General features: G+C 45.2%; 1 protein-coding gene across 6 annotated transcripts in view; it reads left to right on the plus strand.

Annotated features, from left to right (window-relative positions):
* PRDM15 (PR/SET domain 15) overlaps window positions 1-24,563 on the plus strand; it is a 371,830-nt gene that overhangs the window by 238,403 nt on the left and 108,864 nt on the right. For all 6 annotated transcript variants that reach the window (XM_078656809.1, XM_078656805.1, XM_078656810.1 and 3 more), the window contains 4 exons: window positions 6,635-6,726; window positions 8,984-9,115; window positions 17,237-17,371; window positions 20,126-20,289. In XM_078656809.1, the coding sequence (XP_078512935.1) occupies window positions 6,635-6,726; window positions 8,984-9,115; window positions 17,237-17,371; window positions 20,126-20,289 (523 nt within the window). The remainder of the gene's footprint in view (window positions 1-6,634; window positions 6,727-8,983; window positions 9,116-17,236; window positions 17,372-20,125; window positions 20,290-24,563) is intronic.

The raw sequence follows: 24,563 nt of genomic DNA on the forward strand, positions 1-24,563 counted from the left end.
GAAAGAGCATTCACCAGCAAAAAGGAAAAAGGACGAGTCCAAACCTGGGCAACCATCTAGAAAATAGGATTGTCAGAGTAGCACAACACTACAAGAACACAGTGCAAAATGATACATAATGCAGTGCTAGCAAACAAGGGAACAGAAAACTGGCTGATCTAAACTTAACGTGAGAGACAGGGGACCTCAGAGTGGTTTGTATCAACAGCTTTAGGAGGTGTCAGAGGGTAGTGGAGGGCCTCAGTCAGGCTGGAATAGATTTGTGAAGGAGGGGGAACCACACTGTGAAAGAGGGGGAGCACTGAGCTGTAGCTCGGAACAACTGCTTCAGGGATAGAAATGGCAAAGTCATTAGGTTTGAGATAGTGCGGGAGAGATTTGGAACCGATTACCATATCTATGTGGTACTTGCACATGGATATCCATTTTATTCTCCCACACCAACCGTGTACAAATCATTCTTTCCAGTGGAATCAGTTCAGCCTGAACTGACTGGCCAGGTTCGCTCAGACTAATATCTGTCTTTTAGGCCCTCTTCAGTGAGATTCAATGTCACCAGAGACCATGCATCATCCGGTCATTTCTTCAAAAAATGAAAAATATGTCATGAGTCCTTGTGAAATGTGAGTTTTATACTACTGCATTTATTTTGCAGTAGAAACTCCAATACATTTGATTTACTTAATGTTCCCTGAAATTAAACACATTAAAAGTAAAGTTATGGTTTATGAAACAAAACCTAAAAATCTCTAAAATTAACCAGATACTGTTATCTATGTAAACTATAGCTCATGACCTCGCATCACTGGAGACCTTGATTGTCATCACGTCACGTATGACCTCAACAATGGTGACCTCACTATATGGATTAGTATAATGTATTGTGCAGAGTGCTTGCACATCAACTAAGTGCAATAAATGATTAACAGTCACAATGTATACCTCGAAGAAAGGCGAACCAGCCGCATTCTACAGTTAATTCTGGAGAAAGGGGTTAACATTTCTGTATGCTTGAAAAATATAGCGCTTCTATGTCATGTGCTGGGCGCAGACTGAATCTTTGTCCTCTGTACAGGGAGGTGATCAATTCAAGCTCTCAAAGGAGTGGACATTTAATCGGGCAGACTAGGAGGATGAGCTACAAAATGTGTGCTTGAATTATCTACTAATATAATGTACACCATGCACAATTGTGCTCTGTGCATGAGATATAGATAGTTAAAATGATTAGGATGAGTTTCAGCTTCACATCTATTATATACCAGATATGAAACAGCAATAATAGGCTTAGTGGCAGTGTATATAGACCAGTCAAATGAATAGGTCTTCTGCTTTCCACCAGATAAATCATATGATTAGTATCCATTAGAAGTATCCACTGGCAGCTAGGAAAGTGTACACCTAATGTGGCTTGGAGCATGCACTTAGAGGAATAGAGACTTCGTGTATGCTTATTTGGTGTTCAAAGTACTGGAATCAATACTCAGAATTCCCAATTACTATTGTCTACTATTGATTTAGTTAGAATGATTGGATTGTGTAATCATTGAAATACTGAACATCAACAATGCAAACCTTAGTGTGTGTATGATGTCAAAGTATACAGAACATTTGAAAATACCAGTGAACCGCAAGAGAACACAAAAACTAATTTTAAAGCTTCAAATAAATGTTTGTCATGTACATATTGATGTCATCGTAGAACATTTTATATCAGTATTGATAAATGATGTAATGTATGATGCAATGAATGTCCTATGTTATTTCATCACTGATGTCATGTATTAGGTCATTTAGCTTGTCATCAGTGATTTTGTGTTGGGTCATGAGCAGTGGATTGTTTGGGCATGAGTTAGAGGCTGTATTAGCATTAATAACTGGCCAATTTTAAAGGTATTTAGATTGTTTCATACCCATATCGTCACTTTACCAGTGTGTTTTTCATGGAATTTGTGAGTGTGTTTGTTACAGCATAAATTGATGTATTGGGAACAAACAAACCTTAGCTTACACTTAAGTTTGTCAGTGTATTTTTTAAAATGTTTTTGATGATTAAAAACATCCATGTTTTTATATTCCAATATAATCACTAAGCTGTAGGGGAGTTGGCTACAACAGTGGCCTATGGCTATGTTGTGCATCCATCAACTCTGCAGATTTAGTCACCCTCAGTGTGGTTGACCCATGTCTTGGCCTACAGCCAGGCCCTTCACCTAGGCCTCCCAACATGGCCAACCTCCGTTTTGATGATCTATAGCAACAAAACCTGCGCTGAGCTTCATATTCATCCAACACCTGCTACTCAGGAAGTCCCTGCAAATCATGTTCCCAGGGCCTGTGTTCTTTCCCCAAAACTAACCCAATTTGCATCTCTGGCCACAGGTCAGCCCCTAGTAAATGGTACCACATGTACCCAGGGCACTGTGACCAGGGAAGGCCTCTAAGGGCTGCAGCACTTATTGTGCCATCCTTAGAGCCCCGGTACCTTTATATTTATACATGTATAAACACTCATGACTAAGGTGCGCCAGCACTGAAACGCGTCGAGTGTATTCTTGCTTTTAAGACCATGATGGAATAAATCTTCGTCTGCTGCAAAAAGAATCTTGTTTGTGTCCGTTACTGCGGTGTTGTCGGCAAGGTGGATAAGCACTGCCTGGGTGTGATATATATATATATATATATATATATATATATATATATATATATATACACACACACACCCCTTTTGCAGGCTGCGTGTTTTGGACGGAACAAAGTAAAGAGTCGAAATGGCACACATCCCTCTGTGCCATGCCTCCAACCTCCTGCCCTGGCATAGGTCAGGCACACCTCTAGCTGGTTGCCCTATGCCAGTGGTGAGGGTACAGGTGCATGAGCCCTGTACTCCTACAGTGTCTAAGGCCATTCTTAGACATTGTAAGTGCAGTGCTGCCATTTAGAGTATATGGTACTGGGAGCTTGTCATTACGAACTCCACAGCACCATAATGGCTACACTGAAAACTGAGTGGGTTGGTATAAAACCTCTCAGCACATTAAACTCATACTGATGCCAGTGCCCAGGCTGAGTGGCTGCTTTTAGCTGCCACCACCAGATATGTTTCTAGACTCTGGGTCGAGAGTCTGCTGCTCTCTGGGGCCTGAAACAATGCACATCCTGGGACGAGGTGCCAAGTCTCCTCCCCTAGAATGGGCAGGGTTCACAAAGGGGAAGCTTCAAAGGCATGCCGCCTTTGTGAGCCTCCCCAGACAATTTGCTGCTTTCAGCAACTGGTCCCCACTAGTTCTACCCCCCATCTGGGAGGGAGAGTCGGTGGGCAAAACAAGTGAGGGAAAGAGTTGTGCCCACCTTTGCCAACTCCACGGGGAGGCGAGGTGAAGCACAACTCTGAGCCCCTGCCATTTTGAGGATGGGGGAGACCCAACCAACCAGGGACAGGCTCCTACCCCCCTCCCACTGGAGGGTGGCACGATAGAGGGTGTACCCACCCCAGGTCAGGGACCCATTGGTCCCTGCCCTTTACCTACCGGTAACGCCCCTAAATCTAGTATTTAGGGGGCACCCTGAACCTTGCTTCCTCAGATCCAGCCTGACAACAAGAAAAGAAGAAGGACCGAACAACCGTGCAGCCAGCTAACAAGAGGAAGACGCCCACTGTCTTTGCCCCAGCCCTACCGGCCTGTCTCCCCTCAAACTTGGACCTGCGAAATCATGGTGCCCTGCAGCCAGCAACCTCAAGGAGGACCTGCTTGCCTCCACTTCCAAAGACTGCTTCTCCAGTGAACACCGGATTTGTTCAACTGCAACCTCTGGCAGCAGCCAGAGACGGCAAATCCAGCCCACTCTGCACCCACCAAACCCGGCCCGAGCGCGTGTGGAAAAACACCACGAAGAGGTCACCCCGGCATTCCTGACCTGAGATCTGGTGACCCCTGACCTGCCTCCAGCCGACACCTGCAGTCTAAATCCGGAAGGCCCCCCTAACCGCGACCAGGAGCTGGTAAGAAGATCCGACCCCAAAAGGCACCCCTGCACCCGACGCCCTATGGCAGTGTGTGCCCAAACCGACGATGCCTAATCAACCCTTAACTTCCCTACTTACCTCTCCAAGTGGTGGTTGCACCTAGAAGTCCTTCAACTCCCTGCCTGCAGTGCTTTTGCAAACCGGAGTTTCTCCATAGACCGCAACAGGTCGCCCAACGTCGAAACAGCGCTCAGCACCCTGCCACCGCAGAGGGTGCACCTTTTGTGCTACTTTTTTTCCCCATTTGCCTTGACCTAAACCCGAGGCGCTTGGCTCCCACAACCCAGTGACCTGCTTGCCAGCAGCTGCCAATCGGAGGCCTCCTATCCCCCATTGGATAATGGGCCTCAACACTGCACCCGGCCGCCCTAGTGCCGCTGAGGGTGTAACAAGAGTGCATCGCTGACCCTGGGGGACCTCTGAGTCTAACCCCAGAACCTTAATTCCCACAGTCGAGAACTTACCTGTGAACCGATAACCTATATTTCCTCCATAGGATAACATTGACAATTTTCTTCCAAAAAGTTTGTAATTGTGGAGTTTTTAAATCTATAAATATTCTTTAAAAATCGCATGAATAACCAAAACTTATTTACTTACCTGTTTGCAGAAAATGTCCCAGTACTGAATCTAGGTATCCAGCACTAAGATAGAAAAGCAACGTAAAAAGTAACTTAACTGTAATTTACTGAAAAAGCCCATTCATTTCAATGTACTGTATTTGCTAAGTATTGCAACCTATTGCATCCCCTGTAAATCAAACAAAGTACAATTCCCATTGCATTTTCAAACTGTTCAACAATCAGCTCATTACTGAAAAGTATTTAATGCTTACCTGTGCCAGGCTTGCTTGGTTCTTAAAATAAAACGACAGTATTTTTTTTTTATACGAAAACAATTGGTCTAGAGTTCAGTCCTTGAGTGTGTGAATTAATTTGCTGACTGAGTGTGTACATCAAATGCTTAACACTGTCCTCTGATACTGCCTTATTGCTCGACCACTCTACCACAAATAGAGAGTAAGGTTCTATCTAACTTTAACCTCTGCCTACCTCTGGAGTCACCTGGACTCTATACACACTATACCTCATTTTGGTGTAGTATATTTAAAGCCAGTTTCCTACACTAGGTTGTCCCCCAACAGGGGAAAAGGGGAGGTAGGGTGTTAAATGAGGTGAAGCTTGATTGGGTTTGACTCCCTCTGTTTTAGCTCTAAGGAAAATCATTCAAACAAAGAGACTTGCTCTTTGGTCAGGTTTCTGCAGGGCTGTTTACATTTTTGACTCTGGCTGCCACATCCCCACCTGTTCTCAGTTATACATTTGTGGAAAATTACAGTTGTTCAAAGGCTGGCTGTGATGTTTCCGGTAGGAAAGTCCGGTTTGTGTTGTGATACATGATTACATCTGCTATTTCCTAGTTTGTTTTATCTGCTGATCATCTTTTATGGGAGAGGCATTTTAGCAATCATTGTAGACACGTTTGGGAACACTAGTCCTTTGAATTTCTTGTAGGTTGTTGTGGTTTATGTCTTTTACGTGGGTAAGCTGTTTCGCTCTCTGATCCAGATGGTGGGCATGGGAGCGTCTTTCATGGTTATGTTTACCTTCTTCCCTCTGTCCTAGTCAGTTAGAAGTTCTTCAACATCTCTTCTGGAGCCTGGAGAAGCTATTCTTCATCCTTAAGATGTTGTATTGCAGTTATTTATGGTCTTAATGGTGTATTCAGTGCAGTGACTGATTTTTCTATATGTAAGTTTGATAGTGGGCTTGTTAGTAGTTCTTTTGTGTTAGGGAGCGCATCAATGAGTTAATTTGCTAGGAATTCTAATATGGTTTTTGTAAATTTTAGATTTACTCCTGTTCAGGTTGTAGGAAGATCACTCTCATGCCATGATTGGAGAAATAGTGTGTGAGGAGATGGGGTACTGCAGACAAAACTGGGACGATGTTAGTTATCTGAGCTCATCAAATACATATCAGTGATTGGTTGTATGGGGGTGTGATTGGGTTTTCAAAATGTTTGGGGACAGGGAGACTTGAGTTTTAGGGAGTTGTAAATGGGAAGGGGGAGGGATAATGGTAGTGGTATTTGTGGTCGTTGAAAAGGTTTGTGAAAGTAGTTGGTAAGGGAGTGTGATCTTGCTCCCAGTGTGCAGTCAATTCACACCAGTTTTGCAGGAGTGAGCACATTGACTAAAGGAATCCAACACAATGGAGATAGTTCCACCCAAGCTATATGGTGAATTTGTGTCATTGCATCACTATCTTGATGTCATTTGGACCATAAATGATTTCATGCCACATCTCTACTGGCTAAAGTGGGAGCCGTATGCCGAGTTACAGGTCACGTTATATGGTCAGCAATGAGAAATTATTAGGTAGTAACATGGATAACTAATAAACTGATTGTGCTTAAGACTGTGCCTGTTGTTTTAAGTCTCTGTTAATGCACATACCCTTTTAAAACCAAGATTGCCATTATGAAATTCCTCATCAGTAGGAATTGTTGATTTTTACTTGCACTTGAATTGTCAGAAAAGTGTGAGAAACCCCAAAAATAACGTGAATTTCCTTTGTCTTTTTTGTGGGCTGCTGCGTTATGGAGTGAGACGTGTGAAGCGAGAAGAGCTGGTCTCCAATGACATTAACATGCACAAGTATAAGAAAATACCCTCAAGCTGCCCTGTGTGTGGAAAGGTAATGTAGAGCCTTTGTAATTGGAGGGGGTAGAGAATGCGATTCCTTCTCCTTAGAATGTGCAGCAGAAGTGAATCCGTCTTATGTAGGTTGATTATCTGAGTAATGGAGCTGCATCTTTTGTAAACATCCTTCCCAGCACTGTGTGTGTGCCAGTGCATTTTTCATCTGTATAAGTGTGTAAATCATAGCGCTGTAGTATTCCTGTGATTTGCTGTTTAGCCACCATTGTGACTGATGTTCATTTACCTTATGGAGACTGATCAAAAAAGCAGGCAATTGACTTTAACAAAGGGACTGAATTATATTCAGGGCAACTGGGCGTATGCAGTTATGCTGCAGCGGCATTTTTCGCATAAATATGGATTTTCTGTGTTGGCCACATAATCTATTACCCACTGCATAATCAGCTGATTTTACAAAAGAAAATGTTGAGTCTAGCTCAAACGGCTAAAATCTTACTAAAAAAACGCAGCGACACGTTGCTGCACAGTGGAAGTACTTTTGCAAAGATTGACTGGCCCCCTTTCTGTTGTTCATTGCTATTTATAGGTGTTAAATTGGTACCAGTGAGATGCAAACTATGCCCAGATAGTGTAAACAAGTTTTAAAAGGACAACACAAGGATATAATATTATCACAACATGTGCTGCATCATGCTGCATAATTAACCCTTTCTTGACGCATAATTTGGTCGACCTTGCAACATAATTTGGACTTTCCCTACTGCATAATTCCAGTTGCCTAATGATATTCTCTGCATGTGGAGGAGGGGATCTAGGGAAGCTTAAAGCTAATTGGCAACACTTGTGTGAGAAGCTCTAGTTTCCGGTGCATGGCCCTCTTAATGGGCTGGATAAATGAAAAAGGTTGAGTTTTGAAGTCCTAGTATAGTCATGATCCAGTTTGGCTGACATATATAACAATCACCCCCTAAGTACGTAAGAATTGCGTTTGTTTATAGTATCGCCATTGTATTGCGTGCCTTTTGTTGAAATATGTTCCTTCGTTAGTTGGGATAACAAACATATTCTCTATGAGCTTTGTGGAGTATTCTGTCTATTTGTGCTTTTCATTGTTGCATAATGACCATTATGTTTCTCAGGTGGTTGGACGGTTTGTGGTGTACAGTAGTTGTTATGGCTGTTAAGAATCGCTACTGATAGGAAATGTAAAGCCTGAGCCTACTGTGCACCCCACCTGTCTCATTCCTTCGCTTTGGCAATATCCCTTTGATTCTGGTTTAGCAATTTCTTTAACATTACAGCTACATTGCTCTGTAGGTATAGTGAATTCAGCATAGAATGCTTGAAACAGTGTGATACAGCACTAAGCATTTTTTTTAAATGGCAAGGTGTGTTTTGTGGCATTTTGTTTTGCTTAGAAGAACAGATTTATGAGGTTTACTGACGCAATATATCTGAGATTTAAGTTGAATAGGGAGAGAAAATATGTTTGCACTGGGTTTATTCAAGTAATATTAATTTACTTTATGTGCTTAAGCAATTGAATCCATGTATTTCACTTTTTAAAGTGGAAGTTGCAGTTCCTCGCTGTACACATCTCTCCCATATTCTACTTTGTGGAGTGATTTGGCAGGCTAATGAAGCATGTCTGCTTAACGCTTGATCTTGGATGCCATAATTGTGACACTACAGTTTTGCAACAAGGTATTCCACAGATGGGCTTCTTCTTTACTACAGGTAATTTTTTTTACATGGGAACTACGAGTTGTGTGATATTTATCAAACCCTCTGTTTTCCCCAAATACATTCTGGCAGGTCAAACCTAATTTATCAAGGAAGAGGCCCAGAAAAAAACACAAAACACGCAGAATTTGGTGTGCTTAAAACAGATTTGGTATGTTCTGCTCCATTTTCCATTTAAAACTCTACCGGGAGTAATGATATTTACTATGTGTAGTAAAATACCTCACCCTATTCCGACAAACACTTAATGGTCCTTCGTGTTTTAATTTCTGATAACAACTACTTAATGTCACGGAACCAGACCAATTATTCGTAATGCCCTAGCTTTTCCACAGTTCTGTTTTCCTGATGATGCACTCATCAAGTTGGTTTAGGGTTGTCTTACCTCTCCCATATCATCTGATCCAACACAAGCTTCAATGTTTCTGTTGCTTTACCGTGGCTTTGTTATATTATACCAAGCTCTGTGCTTTAGTCTCCTCAAAAACATGTGTGTCTTGTAGCAATGCAGCATGCAGAATAAGTTGTAATCTGCCGTTTTGTATTAGATGTTTTCATGCCGAAGCAACATGAACAAACACCTGCTGACTCATGGAGAAAAGAAGTACACCTGCGAGATTTGTGGCCGGAGGTTCTTCAGGGTGGACGTGCTAAGGGATCACATTCATCTGCACTTTAAGGTAGATCTTAAGTATCAGATTGTGCAACATGTGATTGCAAATGCTGGATTATCTCTGGTTGACAGTTGGCGATTTTTGTATGTGTTTGTATGTGTGTTTGAAGTCTCTATCAGAAGAACAAGTTACTTAAGTTCTGTAATGCCTTTTATCATAGAGAGTCTTACTCTAGATTCCTCACTGATCCACCCTCCTCTCTGTCTGTGGAATGGAGCCATACAATCCACTAATAAAATCACAATCTAGAGATCTGCACTGTGATATATTCTGATTTCTGTGGGCTTTGTGTCTGACGGTGCAGAGTGAGACTGGAAAGAAATTGACGTCCGCACACAGAGGTGTTGCAGATATAGTGGCCTTGACATCCCATCTTGGATGAGACAAACCAGGTGCAGAGCTGCATGACCGGAGTAAAAGGAGGAGGAGGAGGAGGAAATCTACTAGGTGAGGAATCTGTGGTTAGATAGAGTTTCTATCAGAAAAGGCATTACCGAAGGTAAGCAACTTGTTCTTTTGAGCCTACTATTTCCATATCATTTTTGGCCACTGGTAGAAGACACTTTCACTACAGATTTGGAATGCAAATGAATAAAAACTACAGTGAAGAAGGATTTTGCTTCCAGATCTTTCACTCTTAGGTCCATAAATGTGTCCAGTAATTTGGCCACATATCAGTACATATTGCACAGCCTGGTAGAGAAGATGATAGAGCTCTTCAAGATTAGTGGGTGTAAGCTGTGAATTAACAATAGCATGCCATTGTCCAAGCAGATCATACAAGATGGACTTCATTCAGATGGTTCTAATTGGGGTTTCATTCTCTCTTCAGCAACCGGGCATCATTCTGGCCCAAGATGTGTCTTATCTTTGGATGTGCGGGCCAGAGTTTTGGACATTCCATTAAATGGGAAGACTGACCAATCTTTCAGCCTGTTAGCTAAATAAGAGCAATGTATTACTTTAAAGTAGATAAAAACTTAATTTAGCAAATATAAGTAGGTTCTGAGGCAACACTAACGGAGAAAGCCATCTAGGGATACAAGTCACAGAAAAAGCAGCAGCTCTTGCTTTAGGTGCAGGCATGTCTGAAGCTCAGAGGAAGCTGCTTTGATATATTGTTTCCTGAACTATGAGAAACTGAACTCTGACAGTGTGCCTTGCAGGTGGTGCAAATGTGATACATTCTTCTATTTAAGAGTTTTCAGTTAAACGTCCCTCAGGCAATGCAAGCAAGAATAGAAGTTCCTAAAGAAGCGCCTTTGGCAAACATCTTGCTGATGATTTCAAAACCGGCCATTAAATACATTCTGTAGTAAGTAGGATATAGGGATTTGCTCAAATATTTTTTCATACCAAAAAGAGAAATGGAAATGCAAACGTTAATTTTAGATCTCTGGCTCTCAACAAGTAAGTGAAAAGAGAGTTCACAATGGTCTCTCTGGCACAATAGCTTGAGGAGTTAAGAAAGGATCAAATGGGGGTGGGGTCGCACACTACTCACACACCGGCGGTGTCGCCGCTAAGGACTCTGGTCAATGTAGTAAAGTGTTCGCGATGCATCATCTTTCGATCTTCTGCTATCTTCGCTGTCTTCGCCATCCCTGGACACGTGTTTCGGGGTATTACCCCTCATCAGCAGGGATAGGCCGTGTACTGGGGTTGCCGATGGCTGGCAATATCTGCCAGGTATAGTACCACTCAGGCGCGTAGGTGCGGGATCCCAGGCTCGTCAGCCCGCTGCTCAAGGAAGCTTTAAAGTTACAAATGGGGGTGGGGTCGCACACTACTCACACACCGACGGTGTCGCCCCTAAGGACTCTGGTCAATGTAGTAAAGTGTTCGCGATGCATCATCTTTTGATCTTCTGCTATCTTCGCTGTCCTCACCATCCCTGGACACGTGTTTCGGGGTATTACCCCTCATCAGCAGGGATAGGCCGTGTACTGGGGTTGCCGATGGCTGCCAATATCTGCCAGGTATAGTATCACTCAGGCGCGTAGGTGCGGGATCCCAGGCTCGTCAGCCCGCTGCTCAAGGGAGCTTTAAAGTTCCAAATGGGGGTGGGGTCGCACACTACTCACACACCGGCGGTGTCGCCCCTAAGGACTCTGGTCAATGTAGTAAAGTGTTTGCGATGCATCATCTTTCGATCTTCTGCTGTCTTGGCCATCCCTGGACACGTGTTTCGGGGTATTACCCCTCATCAGCAGGGATAGGCCGTGTACTGGGGTTGCCGATGGCTGCCAATATCTGCCAGGTATAGTACCACTCGGGCGCGTAGGTGCGCGATCCCAGGCTAGTCAGCCCGCTGCTCAAGGGAGCTTTAAAGTTACAAATGGGGGTGGGGTCGCACACTACTCACACACCGGCGGTGTCGCCCCTAAGGACTCTGGTCAATGTAGTAAAGTGTTCGCGATGCATCATCTTTCGATCTTCTGCTATCTTCGCTGTCTTCGCCATCCCTGGACACGTGTTTCGGGGTATTACCCCATATCAGCAGGGATAGGCCGTGTACTGGGGTTGCCGATGGCTGCCAATATCTGCCATGTATAGTACCACTCAGGCGCGTAGGTGCGGGATCCCAGGCTCGTCAGCCCGCTGCTCAAGGGAGCTTTAAAGTTACAAATGGGGGTGGGGTCGCACACTACTCACACACCGGCGGTGTCGCCCCTAAGGACTCTGGTCAATGTAGTAAAGTGTTGGCGATGCATCATCTTTCGATCTTCTGCTATCTTCGCTGTCTTCGCCATCCCTTGACACGTGTTTCGGGGTATTACCCCTCATCAGCAGGGATAGGCCATGTACTGGGGTTGCCGATGGCTGCCAATATCTGCCAGGTATAGTACCACTCAGGCGCGTAGGTGCGGGATACCAGGCTTGTCAGCCCGCTGCTCAAGGGAGCTTTAAAGTTACAAATGGGGGTGGGGTCGCACACTACTCACACACCGACGGTGCCGCCCCTAAGGACTCTGGTCAATGTAGTAAAGTGTTCGCGATGCATCATCTTTCGATCTTCTGCTATCTTCGCTGTCTTCACCATCCCTGGACACGTGTTTCGGGGTATTACCCCTCATCAGCAGGGATAGGCCGTGTACTGGGGTTGCCGATGGCTGCCAATATTTGCCAGGTATAGTACCACTCAGGCGCGTAGGTGCGGGATCCCAGGCTCGTCAGCCCGCTGCTCAAGGGAGCTTTAAAGTTACAAATGGGGGTGGGGGTCGCACACTACTCACACACCGGCGGTGTCGCCCCTAAGGACTCTGGTCAATGTAGTAAAGTGTTCGTGATGCATCATCTTTCGATCTTCTGCTATCTTCGCTGTCTTCGCCATCCCTGGACACGTGTTTCGGGGTATTACCCCTCATCAGCAGGGATAGGCCGTGTACTGGGGTTGCCGATGGCTGCCAATATCTGCCAGGTATAGTACCACTCAGGCGCGTAGGTGCGGGATCCCAGGCTCGTCAGCCCGCTGCTCAAGGGAGCTTTAAAGTTACAAATGGGGTGGGGTCGCACACTACTCACACACCGGCGGTGTCGCCCCCTAAGGACTCTGGTCAATGTAGTAAAGTGTTCGCGATGCATCATCTTTCGAACTTCTGCTATCTTCGCTGTCTTGGTCATCCCTGGACACGTGTTTCGGGGTATTACCCCTCATCAGCAGGGATAGGCCGTGCACTTTACTACATTGAACAGAGTCCTTAGGGGCGACACCGCCGGTGTGTGAGTAGTGTGCGACCCCACCCCCATTTGTAACTTTAAAGCTCCCTTGAGCAGCGGGCTGACGAGCCTGGGATCCCGCATCTACGCGCCAGAGTGGTACTATACCTGGCAGATATTGGCAGCCATCGGCAACCCCAGTACACGGCCTATCCCTGCTGATGAGGGGTAATACCCCGAAACACGTGTCCAGGGATGGCGAAGACAGCGAAGATAGCAGAAGATCGAAAGATGATGCATCGCGAACACTTTACTACATTGACCAGAGTCCTTAGGGGCGACACCGCCGGTGTGTGAGTAGTGTGCGACCCCACCCCCATTTGTAACTTTAAAGCTCCCTTGAGCAGCGGGCTGACGAGCCTGGGATCCCGCACCTACGCGCCTGAGTGGTACTATACCTGGCAGATATTGGCAGCCATCGGCAACCCCAGTACACGGCCTATCCCTGCTGATGAGGGGTAATACCCCGAAACACGTGTCCAGGGATGGCGAAGACAACGAAGATAGCAGAAGATCGAAAGATGATGCATCGCGAACACTTTACTACATTGACCAGAGGCCTTAGGGGCGACACCGCCGGTGTGTGAGTAGTGTGCGACCCCACCCCCATTTGTAGAGTTAAGAAAGGATGAGCGTACATGTAATAGAATGAACTTGTAATTCCAAATGCTGCCCATCAGCTTAATGGCTTTACATAAAAAGGGTTAAACCCAATGGTACTGGAACCTGGGTGAATACTAGTACAATAGATGGAGGCCCCAGCAATTAAGGACTAACTGGATGTTGTAAAATAGAATCATATAAACATAAGAATATTCTGCAACAACGATTTATCAGAAGCAAATGTTATTTAATCACATTGCCACCCAAAATTTACTTTGCATATAGAAAAAGATAATTTCATATGTACAAAAGGTGCCCGGCAGGACAGAAAAAAAGAGAGGGGAAGGTGAGTGAATTAAGTGAGGATACGTGATCATGGGAAAAACATGGAAAAAAAGGGTGGAATCATATGGCAATTTTTAAAAAACAAATCAGTCTTCCAATATCAAGCCATGGGTACATACATTTTCCATACAAGTTTTAGGTAGCTAGACCCCATTTGTGAAACACAATAAATATAGTCTCTGTTGTTTCAACGGCTAGCATCAAGCAAAAGAAATGTCGACGTTTCGACCCCAAAATTTCAACGTAGGTTGGTTAGCACCTTACACAGGGGTCATCATCAGGACAGTGATGGAAGTAGGGCACCTAGTGTGGAAGTATAAAATCAAAATCGGTACTGTGGAAACATTGACAATATTTTACAAAAGAACCTAAAGTGTCCATATATATTTACCAAGATCCTTCAATGAGGACTCAATGAGGATAGAGGGCCAAGAAGCTCCTAGGTGTAGAGTGCGACAGCAGCACCTGAAGAATACATATAAGGTGTGTTGGAGCGCAGCAGTCGCTCCTGGGTATGTAATTCTAATTTACTGGACAGGACCGAAAAATTAAAATTAAATCCACTTACTCAAAATGCGGAATATGCAGTGTATCACTTCAAAGCGTACATCATAACAATTAATTGTATCTGTGTCAACCATATAGCTGCTGGACAAAAATCAGTGTCGAATATCTGAAAAATGGTGGGGGAGGACATACAATGGAGGAGTCACTAAACGGACTAAACCAATAAAAATAATCGGAAAGACAATGTCGAGTAGTGTCTCATTACCTGATCTAGATCGTGTTTGGGTTGCGTTGAATGTACCGTAACTGTGAAATAAATGCACAGAGAATACAATAGGCATCATCTATTGTCAAAAAAGGATGGATAAAAACTGCACTAGGCAGACGATTTAGAACAATTAAGGAAAAAAACTCACCGATATCCGGTGATGTGTACGTCAAAGTAATCAAGTGGTGCTTTAATCTAGGTGGAATAACAGAGATAAGAGAGCCCGCGTAAGCTACAACTGAACTAGCGTGGGCTAACAGAAAAAAATATATATATTCCCACAAGGGGGAGCCCCAATCCTTCTTGCCGCTACTTGCTGATGCAGCCGTCACTGTATGCTCGAGGGAAAAGAACTGCCAAATGTGATATCTTTATATAATGCCGTCATGCGGTCTGAGTCATCTCGTGGCGTTTAGCAGTAGCAGACGCTGAATGCAGACTCTAGCGCGTCATCGCCAATACACGGTAGAAAGTGACAATAGACTTTGAAAACGGTTTTACCTAAACTGAAAATATCGGTTTCTAAAAATGCCGTTATATAACAAAGAATAATTGGGTTTCTTAGAAAAACGTTGTTATTTTAGTAACAAAGAATAGATTGAGTTTTGTGGAAAAAACGGTCAGAGCAGATACATTGTTGTTGCAGAATATTCTTATGTTTCTATGATTCTATTTTACAAAGTCCAGTTAGTCCTTAATTGCATCAGCTTAATGGCAGTAGCTGTTGGTGATAGGGGCTTTATATCTTCATTTGTGGCAGTTGTATGTGTAGTGTGTGTCAGTGGAGAAGTGTATTGAAAGGGCACTGAAATGTCCAACAGGAGGCAATTAAGGTGTGCGGATTTTGCTGGGAGATTAGCAGACATACAGGCAGAGGACTATAACAGGAGGGCGAGCATTATGCAGACACTTTGGAGAGAAAGAGTAGTGCTAGCAAATGCTCTGCTCCTGATGTACAAGGTCCTGGCTTAAAAGTCAGCTTTTTATTATCTTTTTAATGGGTAGGGCCTAAAGCATGAACCAAGCAATGATCTGCCGTAATCCTAGTTCAAAGTCTTCTCCCATTCAGCAAGAAATGTATTTCCTTTTTCTTTGTTTCCTGTATTTAAGTGCTTATGGGGCCCAAAGTCAGCTCAGTTCCGGAGGAGCATGTAGCGCAGTCAGACTGGTTTTAGGGTTTTGTTAATCCAAATAACACACTCTCTACTGTAAGGTGACAGCCAACAACACATGAAGGGGAAACAGGTGTAAATTTCTTCTCAGCAGAGGAAACCTTCAGCGAGCAAATGGAGGATGAGAAGCCTTCCATACAAAAAATTGGATTGGTTACAGGGAGGGGCCCTTAGAAAAGGGATGTGAATGCTGTTGTATGCACCATGCACATCCTGCAGGGAGACCACCATCTGGTGCCCCTAGGCAAATGGTGTTCCAGAAGGATACCACCACTTACTGTTGCAGTAACCCTCCCGCAATATGCACACATTACCTATGCATGTCCTAGAGATGAGGCTTGGCATGAAACACCCAGTTATGGGGGTTTCAGGAGACCTCAAACAGGGTGAACCAGTAGGCAGTTTTCTCCTAGGGGTAAAGTTGAAAAGGCCTGTACCACATCCATCAGTTATCCCTTCGCTTGGGATGGAGATAGACTACACTCACTCAGGTTGGGGTTCCATTTTGGGTGAACATCAACTTCCACTCCACATCAGCTGAGCTAAGCTGGTGCACTGCTGTTGTGGAATTCTCTAGAGGTCAGGCCTAAATTAATACAGCGATATTACTTTCCACTGGATTCAAGATAGCCTGGATGATGAGGGTTATGAACCCGAAACCGGTCCTAGAATGCTTGTTTTCGGTCCAGGGAAGACATGGCTTGGCAGTTCGGGCTGGACTGTTCCCATGAGGCACAGGATCAGTCTGATTTGCTTATGGCCATGTCTGTACTGGGGTGGTGGAGTGAGCTAAAGAATGATGATGGATTAAACCCAGATCAGTTGACTTGGGGTGAGTGTTTGATTTGCTCTAACGCTCCGTCCATCATCCCCTTTGGTATTGGTTTGTTCATCCTAAGTTGGCAGGGTATGCCCAGACGAGGATCCCTTGCTCACTTTGCCACTGGATTCAAGATAGCCTGGCTGATGCGGTTTATAAACCCGAAACAGGTCCCAGAATGCTTGTTTCCGGTCCAGGGAAGACATGGCTTGGCAGTTTGAGCTGGACTGTTACCATGAGGCACAGGGTCAGACTGATTTGCATATGGCCATCTCTGAACTGGGGTGGTGGAGTGAGCTAAAGAATGATGATGGATTAACCCAGATCAGTTGACTGGGGGTGAGTGTTTGATTTGCACTAACGCTCCGTCCATCATCCCCTTTGGTATCGCTAAATTAATACAGGGCATGATTGCTCAGCTTTTCAAAACAATGCAGTTGACCATTTGCCCAATAGTGCTTTACCTCTCCTCAATCCCTGTTTTTACCTATCCTAATATAGTACAACATGTGGTTGGTGGTACATTATAGTGCATTTAGCTATCATTTGTTTACATAGCCTTTCCTGCAGGGCATTATTCTGCTGAATGGCCTGTAGAAGTAGTTTTGTGTAGAGTATTTGATATGCATTTGTCTAAAATGTGAAAAAGTGGCTACTGGCTTTTACTGACTTCTTTATTTTCCTCCTTTCAGGATATCGCTCTAATGGATGATCACCAGAGGGATGACTTCCTGAGTAAGATAGGGATCTCCTCGGATGAAAACGATGAGAATTCGGACGGGGGTGCAGATGTTGAGCTGCACAAGTACAGCTGCAAAAGATGCCAGGTAGCTTGAAACGTCATACTTAATTATGCTTTCAGTACAATGAACATGGGTGGAGCGGGGTTTCTCTTGCAAGCTGGTGCATAGAGGCAATATCAAAAATTGACATGTTCATCTGAACCTTGACACTTTGTGGACTGGTCTGACGATTGCGCATGTCCAACATAACATGTCTAACTGCCAGTGCGGTTCTTACAAATCCCTTCTTTGGTTGGTATCCGTAAAGCATTTTCACATCTTAATTCCATCTAGAATTCATTTTAATCAAGCTTTAAAATGAGGCCTGCGATCCACAGCTATCCCCTTTGGTTTACAAAGTTTGTTACATCCCTTGGTGAAATCTAGCCTGTAGCATGTAAGAAAATTCATACAGGACTCCAGTTTGCACTTGTTTATCAGGGTACTAATTAATAGTGAACATTTTTGGGAGCTTGCAATGACAATTGGAGAACAAATGAATGATCAATAATTAATGGCTGAGTCTGGGGCTGTCAAATGATTTTTTTTTATCAAAGATGCATTACCTTTCCCATTCATATACCAACTAATGATGACTATGGTTACTTTTCACTGCATCTTTTTGTTACCTTTTGCAGCATCTACCTATTATCCACCAAATTTTCATAGACATACTCTTCAATTACCCCTACATTACCATGGCACACACTGTCTATTAATGTCTTCTACAATCATCCTTGTATGGATATGTCTCAATTATTTCTATTCCCTGTGTTGGGCCCATGTTTCTTAAAGCTCCTTCAGGACAGAAGCTCATTTTGTGAAGATTTAAAAAAAATAATGCTACTGTGTTAGAATAAAATGGAACACTTCCAAAATAATGTACATTTTGTGTTTAGGCTGTAGAATATACATGGTAAAATGGCAAATAATATTTCTGTGGACAATTTATATTATCATGTGAGCCCCAATTGCGAAAGACATAAATCGTGTAAAAAGAATGACTTTGAGAGCTTCTGCCTAAAAAACTGGGCGACAGAACTCCAAATCCTCTCCCACCCAAAAAAATCTTGGATTGACAATTGTGCAAAAAACACCTTCGTGTTTTTTAATTAGTAATTATTAAAACATTAGTCTTGCACTTGAACATGATCGGTACTCTGGTATTACTTGATGTGCAAATGTTGGGATAGCAACCCTTCTGGACCTGTCAGTGGTAGCCCACAAAAAACTACCTAACCAGCCAAACCTTCTCACACGAACACAGGCATCATCAGGCATCCGGACCCCAGGTAGTTCAATCTTGTGTTCTGGCTCCTGAGGTCCTAGAGTTTGGTCGCCTGCAGATTGTGTGTCTTTACATTTAAAGAGGCCCGTAGACTAACTACACAGGCCTGCTAAGTGGAAAAGGTTTGTCCACTATTGCCTTCCAAAATGCACAGATCCACCCAAACCATCAATCCAAGCCATAGTCTACTACCTTCTTCATCTTCAGACATCGGACCTTGCTTACATTTCTATATTCTTCATCTAGTTGCAAACATAGCTTACTTACAAATTAGCAATAACTCTTCCTTGATCACAGTCCCGGTCATCAAAACTCTCATGGAAGGGCTCAAAAGGGTTGTCCTGCCCATGGTATCTCCAGCCTCTGCCTCGAACCTTTGTAAAGTACTAACTAGAATCATGGACCCTCCTTTTGAACTCCTCCACTCGTGCCCTGTGCTGTTCCTGTCTTGGAAGGTTGCCTTGCTTGGTACTATCATGTTTTTAAGGCCTGCGAGCGAGCTTCAAGTTTTTACCCTGGAGGAACCTTTCTTCAAATTCATAATGACATAGTAGTTTATTGGACCAACCTAAAGTTTCTGCCAAAGGGTGTATCGTCTTCCATGTTAATCAAACCATTGAGCCGTCTGTTTACTTCCCACAGCCACGCTCCATGGCAGAAAGGTCCTGCCATACTCTGGATGTCAAGTGTGCCCTCATTTACTACATTGACAGAAGCAAATCCTTTAGTAAAACTCAGTATCTGTTTGTTGCTTTCACCAAACCACACACAGGACATGTCCTGTCCGAAGGGGGCATAGCCAGATGGCTTATGATGGGTATTCACACTTGCCATGCTAAAGCCAAAAGACAACTGCCTACCCCACTCAGACTGCACTCCACTCGCAAGAAGGGGGCCTCTATGAGCTGATGCCCGTTTGCATTACCAGTCACAGGAGTAGTCACTAATACCTTGTGACTCGAAAGACTTCTTAGAAGAAAAACAAGTTGCATGCGCCTGAGCCCAACATTAGATGGCAGGAGAATTCAGAGCATGTGAATCTACAGCACTACATGCCAAGAGCAGATGCTTACACAGGGCAAGCAACATATTTATTCTGGATCAGTCTGAAGTCTAGAAGGAAGTATCATAAGGTGAGGAACCTGTAGGAAGAGTATGCATCAACCAGAAATATAATTATATGTTTACACCTCAGAAAGTGATCCAAAATAGTCACCGGTGGCATCTGAACACGGTCTGTTGCCTTGTGAGAAGGTACACCAAGGAATCTACAAAAGCTGAATGTTCTATCAGAAAGCAGGTTTCCAAAGGGAAGTAATGTTCTTTTCTTCTTAAAATCTCCACTCTTTTGTTAAAGGGGCTCATACTAAAATTAACTGAGATGGATATTGTAGCATAAGTATACGTTTCCTTTATCTCTGTGATTACTAACTTTCTAAATAAGGACCAGTGCTTTGCATGTAGATGGCCACGACCACCTTCCTTGCAGTCACTGTTACTTCATTTCGTAGGTAACGTTCGCTAGAGGAAAGCTTTATCTGAGGCATATCATGGACGTGCACAAGGAGAAAGGCTACGAATGTACTACCTGCCATCGCCGCTTTGCCTTAAAGGCAACATTCCATGCCCACATGGTCATTCACCGAGAGAACCTGCCAGATCCTAATATCCAGAAGTAAGTGCCAGGGGTAAAAACATACTTTGCAATTTGTCATATAGGTCTCATTGTAAACAAAACTGAGGTATCAGACTGTCATATTAGTAATGAGAAATTGTTTGTCAACAGGAAAAATATAGTAGATTTATTTGTAGTGCAAAACAAGGCCTACTTTACATATTCTTAGCTTGAGACAACTGAAACAAATAATTCAGAGTACACTATAAAACCGTGCAGACATTATTTATTGCATGAGATGAAATCTAGCATAACCACTCAGAATCTGCCCTGTATTTCCATATTTATGGATGTGGTATTTCTATAGTGCAGACATAGCGAAAAATCAGCAGAACACTCACCATGATCAAAGACTAGCGTAAAGTCAATGAGTGATAGGAGCCGCAGATGGGTTGTGGATAGTTAATGCATTGTGATGTAGTGCTTTTTAAAGAGGTCAGTCTTCAACTCTTTCCTACATTGGAGCAGCGTTGGGATGGTCCTGATGGACATGAGGAGGTTGGTCCAGATCGTGGGTGCATAGATTGAAAAGTCCTACTGCCTTGATTTTTTTTTTTTTTTTTACACTTCTTAGGCTATAGTATGAATGTATCCTGGCCATGAGAGATGGTGAGTTTGTCTGTAAGTTAAGTGGAGATGTTGTTTGTGTTGACTTTGTAAACGATGCAGCTGATTTTGAAGATGGTGCGGGCTGGCAACGGGAGCCAATGGAGTTCCATCAGGATGGGGATGATGTTATAATAATGTTTCATGCCCTGAATGAGATGGGCTGCAGTGTGTGGGAAGCCAGTGTGGAGTCCCAGAGGCCATGCAGAAGGGGTTACAACCATCAAAATGCAAGTGTTTGAGGGCATAAAGGGCAGTTCTGAAGTCGAGCTAGTTCCAAGCCACCTTTGTTTTTTGGCAAAGAGTTCCTTGGGAGTGGGGTTGGTGTTCAAAGTCAATCCAAGTGACTTGGCATTCAATAAAAGTTGGAGTTCGGAGCCGCCAAACTTCATGCCATTGAGCCAGGTTTGTACTGTTTCTTGTTGGTTGTTCATAGCCCCAAACAAAACCCAGACTAAGCATATACTTTGTAGTCCATATAAAATCTTGAAGATTTATTCCTAGCTTAAGAAAAAGCAGCAGATTATAGTCAAATGTTGAAACTCTGCACAATGACGCCAACCCAGAGACAAAACCCAGCTTACGCATTCATACCAAGGGACAACACCTACCCAAAATACATCTTAAAAGCTATCTGATTTATTTCTGACATGAAATAAAACCCCAGATTTATTAATCATGCAAGACAAACCTTGTCAAATTATTCATCGTGTGTGACAAAACAATCGGAATTAGTCGTCATTCTAAGCAAAGCGTACATCTTCTCAGTACAAGACAAAAACAATGAGAATTATGTGGAATTGTGTATAAAATTGAACAGCGCAGCACTGCAGAACTCTTCACCAAATCTAGCAGTTATATACAGAATGGACAAAACATAGTTAAGTGAGTGAAGCATTGGACACATCTAGTGCCTGCAGACTGGTGTGATATGTCTTATTTTGAAACACTTTGGAACATTAGTGAAGAGGAAAATCTCCTCCTAGCATTTTAAAGTTAGTTGTAATTTAATAATCTAACTTTAGCAATATGGTCTACAGGCTATTAGTAAGGAATCTAAATCTAACTTTCTTGTTACTTTTACATTTCGAAGCTGCTTAGGAAGTAGTCTCCTAAATGATTTGCTTGTAGAAACAACAAATTGAGAGCTATTGAGTGATTTCTGTGTCTGAGGAAGGGTTGGAAGGGATCAATATCTCAGGATTCTGGGTTCTATGTGTATATCCTTGTTCCATATCAGTAAATAAGTGTTAAAGAAAGAGAGCCAGTGTTAGAATACAAGCTATGAGAGACCTGCAACCAGGAATCCATGCAGTTGGCCCACAACACTGTCCAAAAACCCAAGGTACCAGAAGGTACCTCGGGTGTTTGAACTCACTGGATGCTCAAAGCCCTCTGCTGCACCCACATCATTTCACTTGAAAAGGTGCCATTCTGTAGTAAAAAACAGATCTGAAAGAGACACGTTAGTGGTAGATTCCTTACCTTAGAATATCCCCAAGCGTCAGACTGGATCCGGAATATTTTGCGTAGCAATACCCCTGCGCGCCAGCAGGCGCCGTCCGTGGCTCCGCGTCAGTCGTCGGCGTCGTTAGCGCCGGAATGACATCGCCGGAGTACTTAGACGCCGCCCTCGCGCGCTGACGTCAGTTCTTCTTTTTTCCGCGCCAGCTAGCGCAGATACGGAGAAGCTCTACACCTTAGTCATTTTTGACTAAACTTTTTGATCTTTTTGATCATCTCTCTCTCTCTCTCTCTCTCTCTCTCTCTCTCTCTAGTCTTTCGACTCCTACAGTGCCGGTAGGGATGCCCGGGTTCAAACCCTGCTCCAAGTGCTGCCGACTGATGTCGGTTACCGACCCTCATCGCCGGTGTCTTCAGTGTCTAGGCCTCGACCACGACGACCGCACCTGCTTCGACTGCCGGCCCCTGACGTCTAAGGCTAGGCGGGAGCCGTCCTGCAAGCGGCTGGAGCTCCGGTAGTCTGCCCCGCGCCGTTCCAGGTCCCGGTCCCACAGGAGGTCGAGGGACCGGTCGCGGGGTTGGAGCCCTCGTAGCTCCGAGAGTCGGCATCGGTCTTCAGGATCCAGGTCCTCAGGTAAGAGGCATGAGAGGTCAGAGAGACGTCATCGTTCTCCTGACCCATCCCGACGCTTGCGCGACGCGACCGGGGGTTCGGGTGACACCACCCACGCGGCTCAGACGGAGTCGCGGACGTCGCCACCTGCCCCACACCTTCCGGTCCCTGGGCACAGTGCGACGCCAGAGGAGGTCGAGCGGTACCTCATGGCCATGAGGTCCCTCCCTCCTCCGCCGGGTCCCGTGGCGTCTCCGGGCCTAACGGTCCCGGCTGGAGGGCCTAGCGGGTCAGGTGCTTCGGCTCCGACGCCGTCGGGTGCTCCGGCGGCGCCGGCAACTTCGGTCCCGGCGCCGCAGGCCCTCGCTGGATCCGGTTCCAATTCGGGTCGTCGCCGGTCGACCTCACGACCTCACCGGCGCCGGCCCTGCGGGTGTCACCTCGGCGCTGCCTACGGGCGCCATCCCCGATCTTGCCCTCGATTCGGTTCCGGCGCCGGAGCGGCGCCGCTTTCGACGTTGTATGGAGATTTCTATTTCCACGAACAGGCCCCATCTGTTGAACCTGACTTGCAGGAGATGGGTGACGAGGGTGATTGGGAGGGGTCTGTGGACCCTGTGGCACAGGAGTGCCAGTCTCAACAGGACTGGACATATGAGCTTGGGGAGGCCAGTGGAATTGACACTTCGCCAGACACTGGATTTGTCTTCCCTTCCACCGTGGCTACGGAGGAGGGGGCTGCCTACAGTGTAGTGTTGATGCGGGCGGCCAAGGCCTTGTGCCCGACGCTCCCCGTCGCGGCCGTGAGGACTAACCTCCTCACTGAGGTCCTTAAACCGCAAGCATGCTCCACTGAGCCTCTGCTGCCGTTTAATGAGGCCTTGTGTGACGTTCTTTTGGGCACTTGTTCCAACCCCGCTACAGGTCAGCCTGTGGATAGGATCGTTACCAGACGCTGCCGCCCGGCCCCGGGCGACCCTTGCTTTTTGTCAACCCATCCCACCCCGAGAGCCTGGTCATCCAGGCCTCCACTTCCCAGACGCATTCCCGATGGCTCCGCCCGATCGGGAATCCAAGAGGTACGAGCAATTTGGAAAGAAAGTGTTCTCGTCCCTGAGTCTGGGACTACGGTCAGTCAATACCGCATGCCTCTTGGGCCGCTAGATCCACACCCTGTGGGACACGGTCGCGGACGTGCTGCCACAATGTCCGGAGGCGGCCCGGACTAAACTCGCCCAAGCCCTTGTGGAGGGTCGAGATGCAGCGCGCTATTCCATCCGGTGTGGGCTGGATACCACGGACTCACTGGGCAGAGCGATGGCAATGACGGTGGCGGTCGACCCCACGCCTGGTTGAGGTCTGCCAACTTTTCGGCCGATGTCCAGGCCACACTTCTGAACATGCCGTTTGATGGCCGTCGCCTCTTTGGCGACAAGGCAGACCATGCGCTTGAGCGTTTTAAGGACTTCAGGGCTACGGCCAAGTCCTTGGGCCTCTCGGCCCCACGCCAGCAAACGGGTGCCTTTCGCTCCTTTCGTGGCCAAGGAAGGGGCGCTCACACACGTGCTGCCAGCCACGCACCGCAGAACGC

Source organism: Lissotriton helveticus, chromosome 8 (genome assembly GCF_964261635.1).
Source record: "Lissotriton helveticus chromosome 8, aLisHel1.1, whole genome shotgun sequence".
NCBI lineage: Eukaryota > Metazoa > Chordata > Amphibia > Caudata > Salamandridae > Lissotriton > Lissotriton helveticus.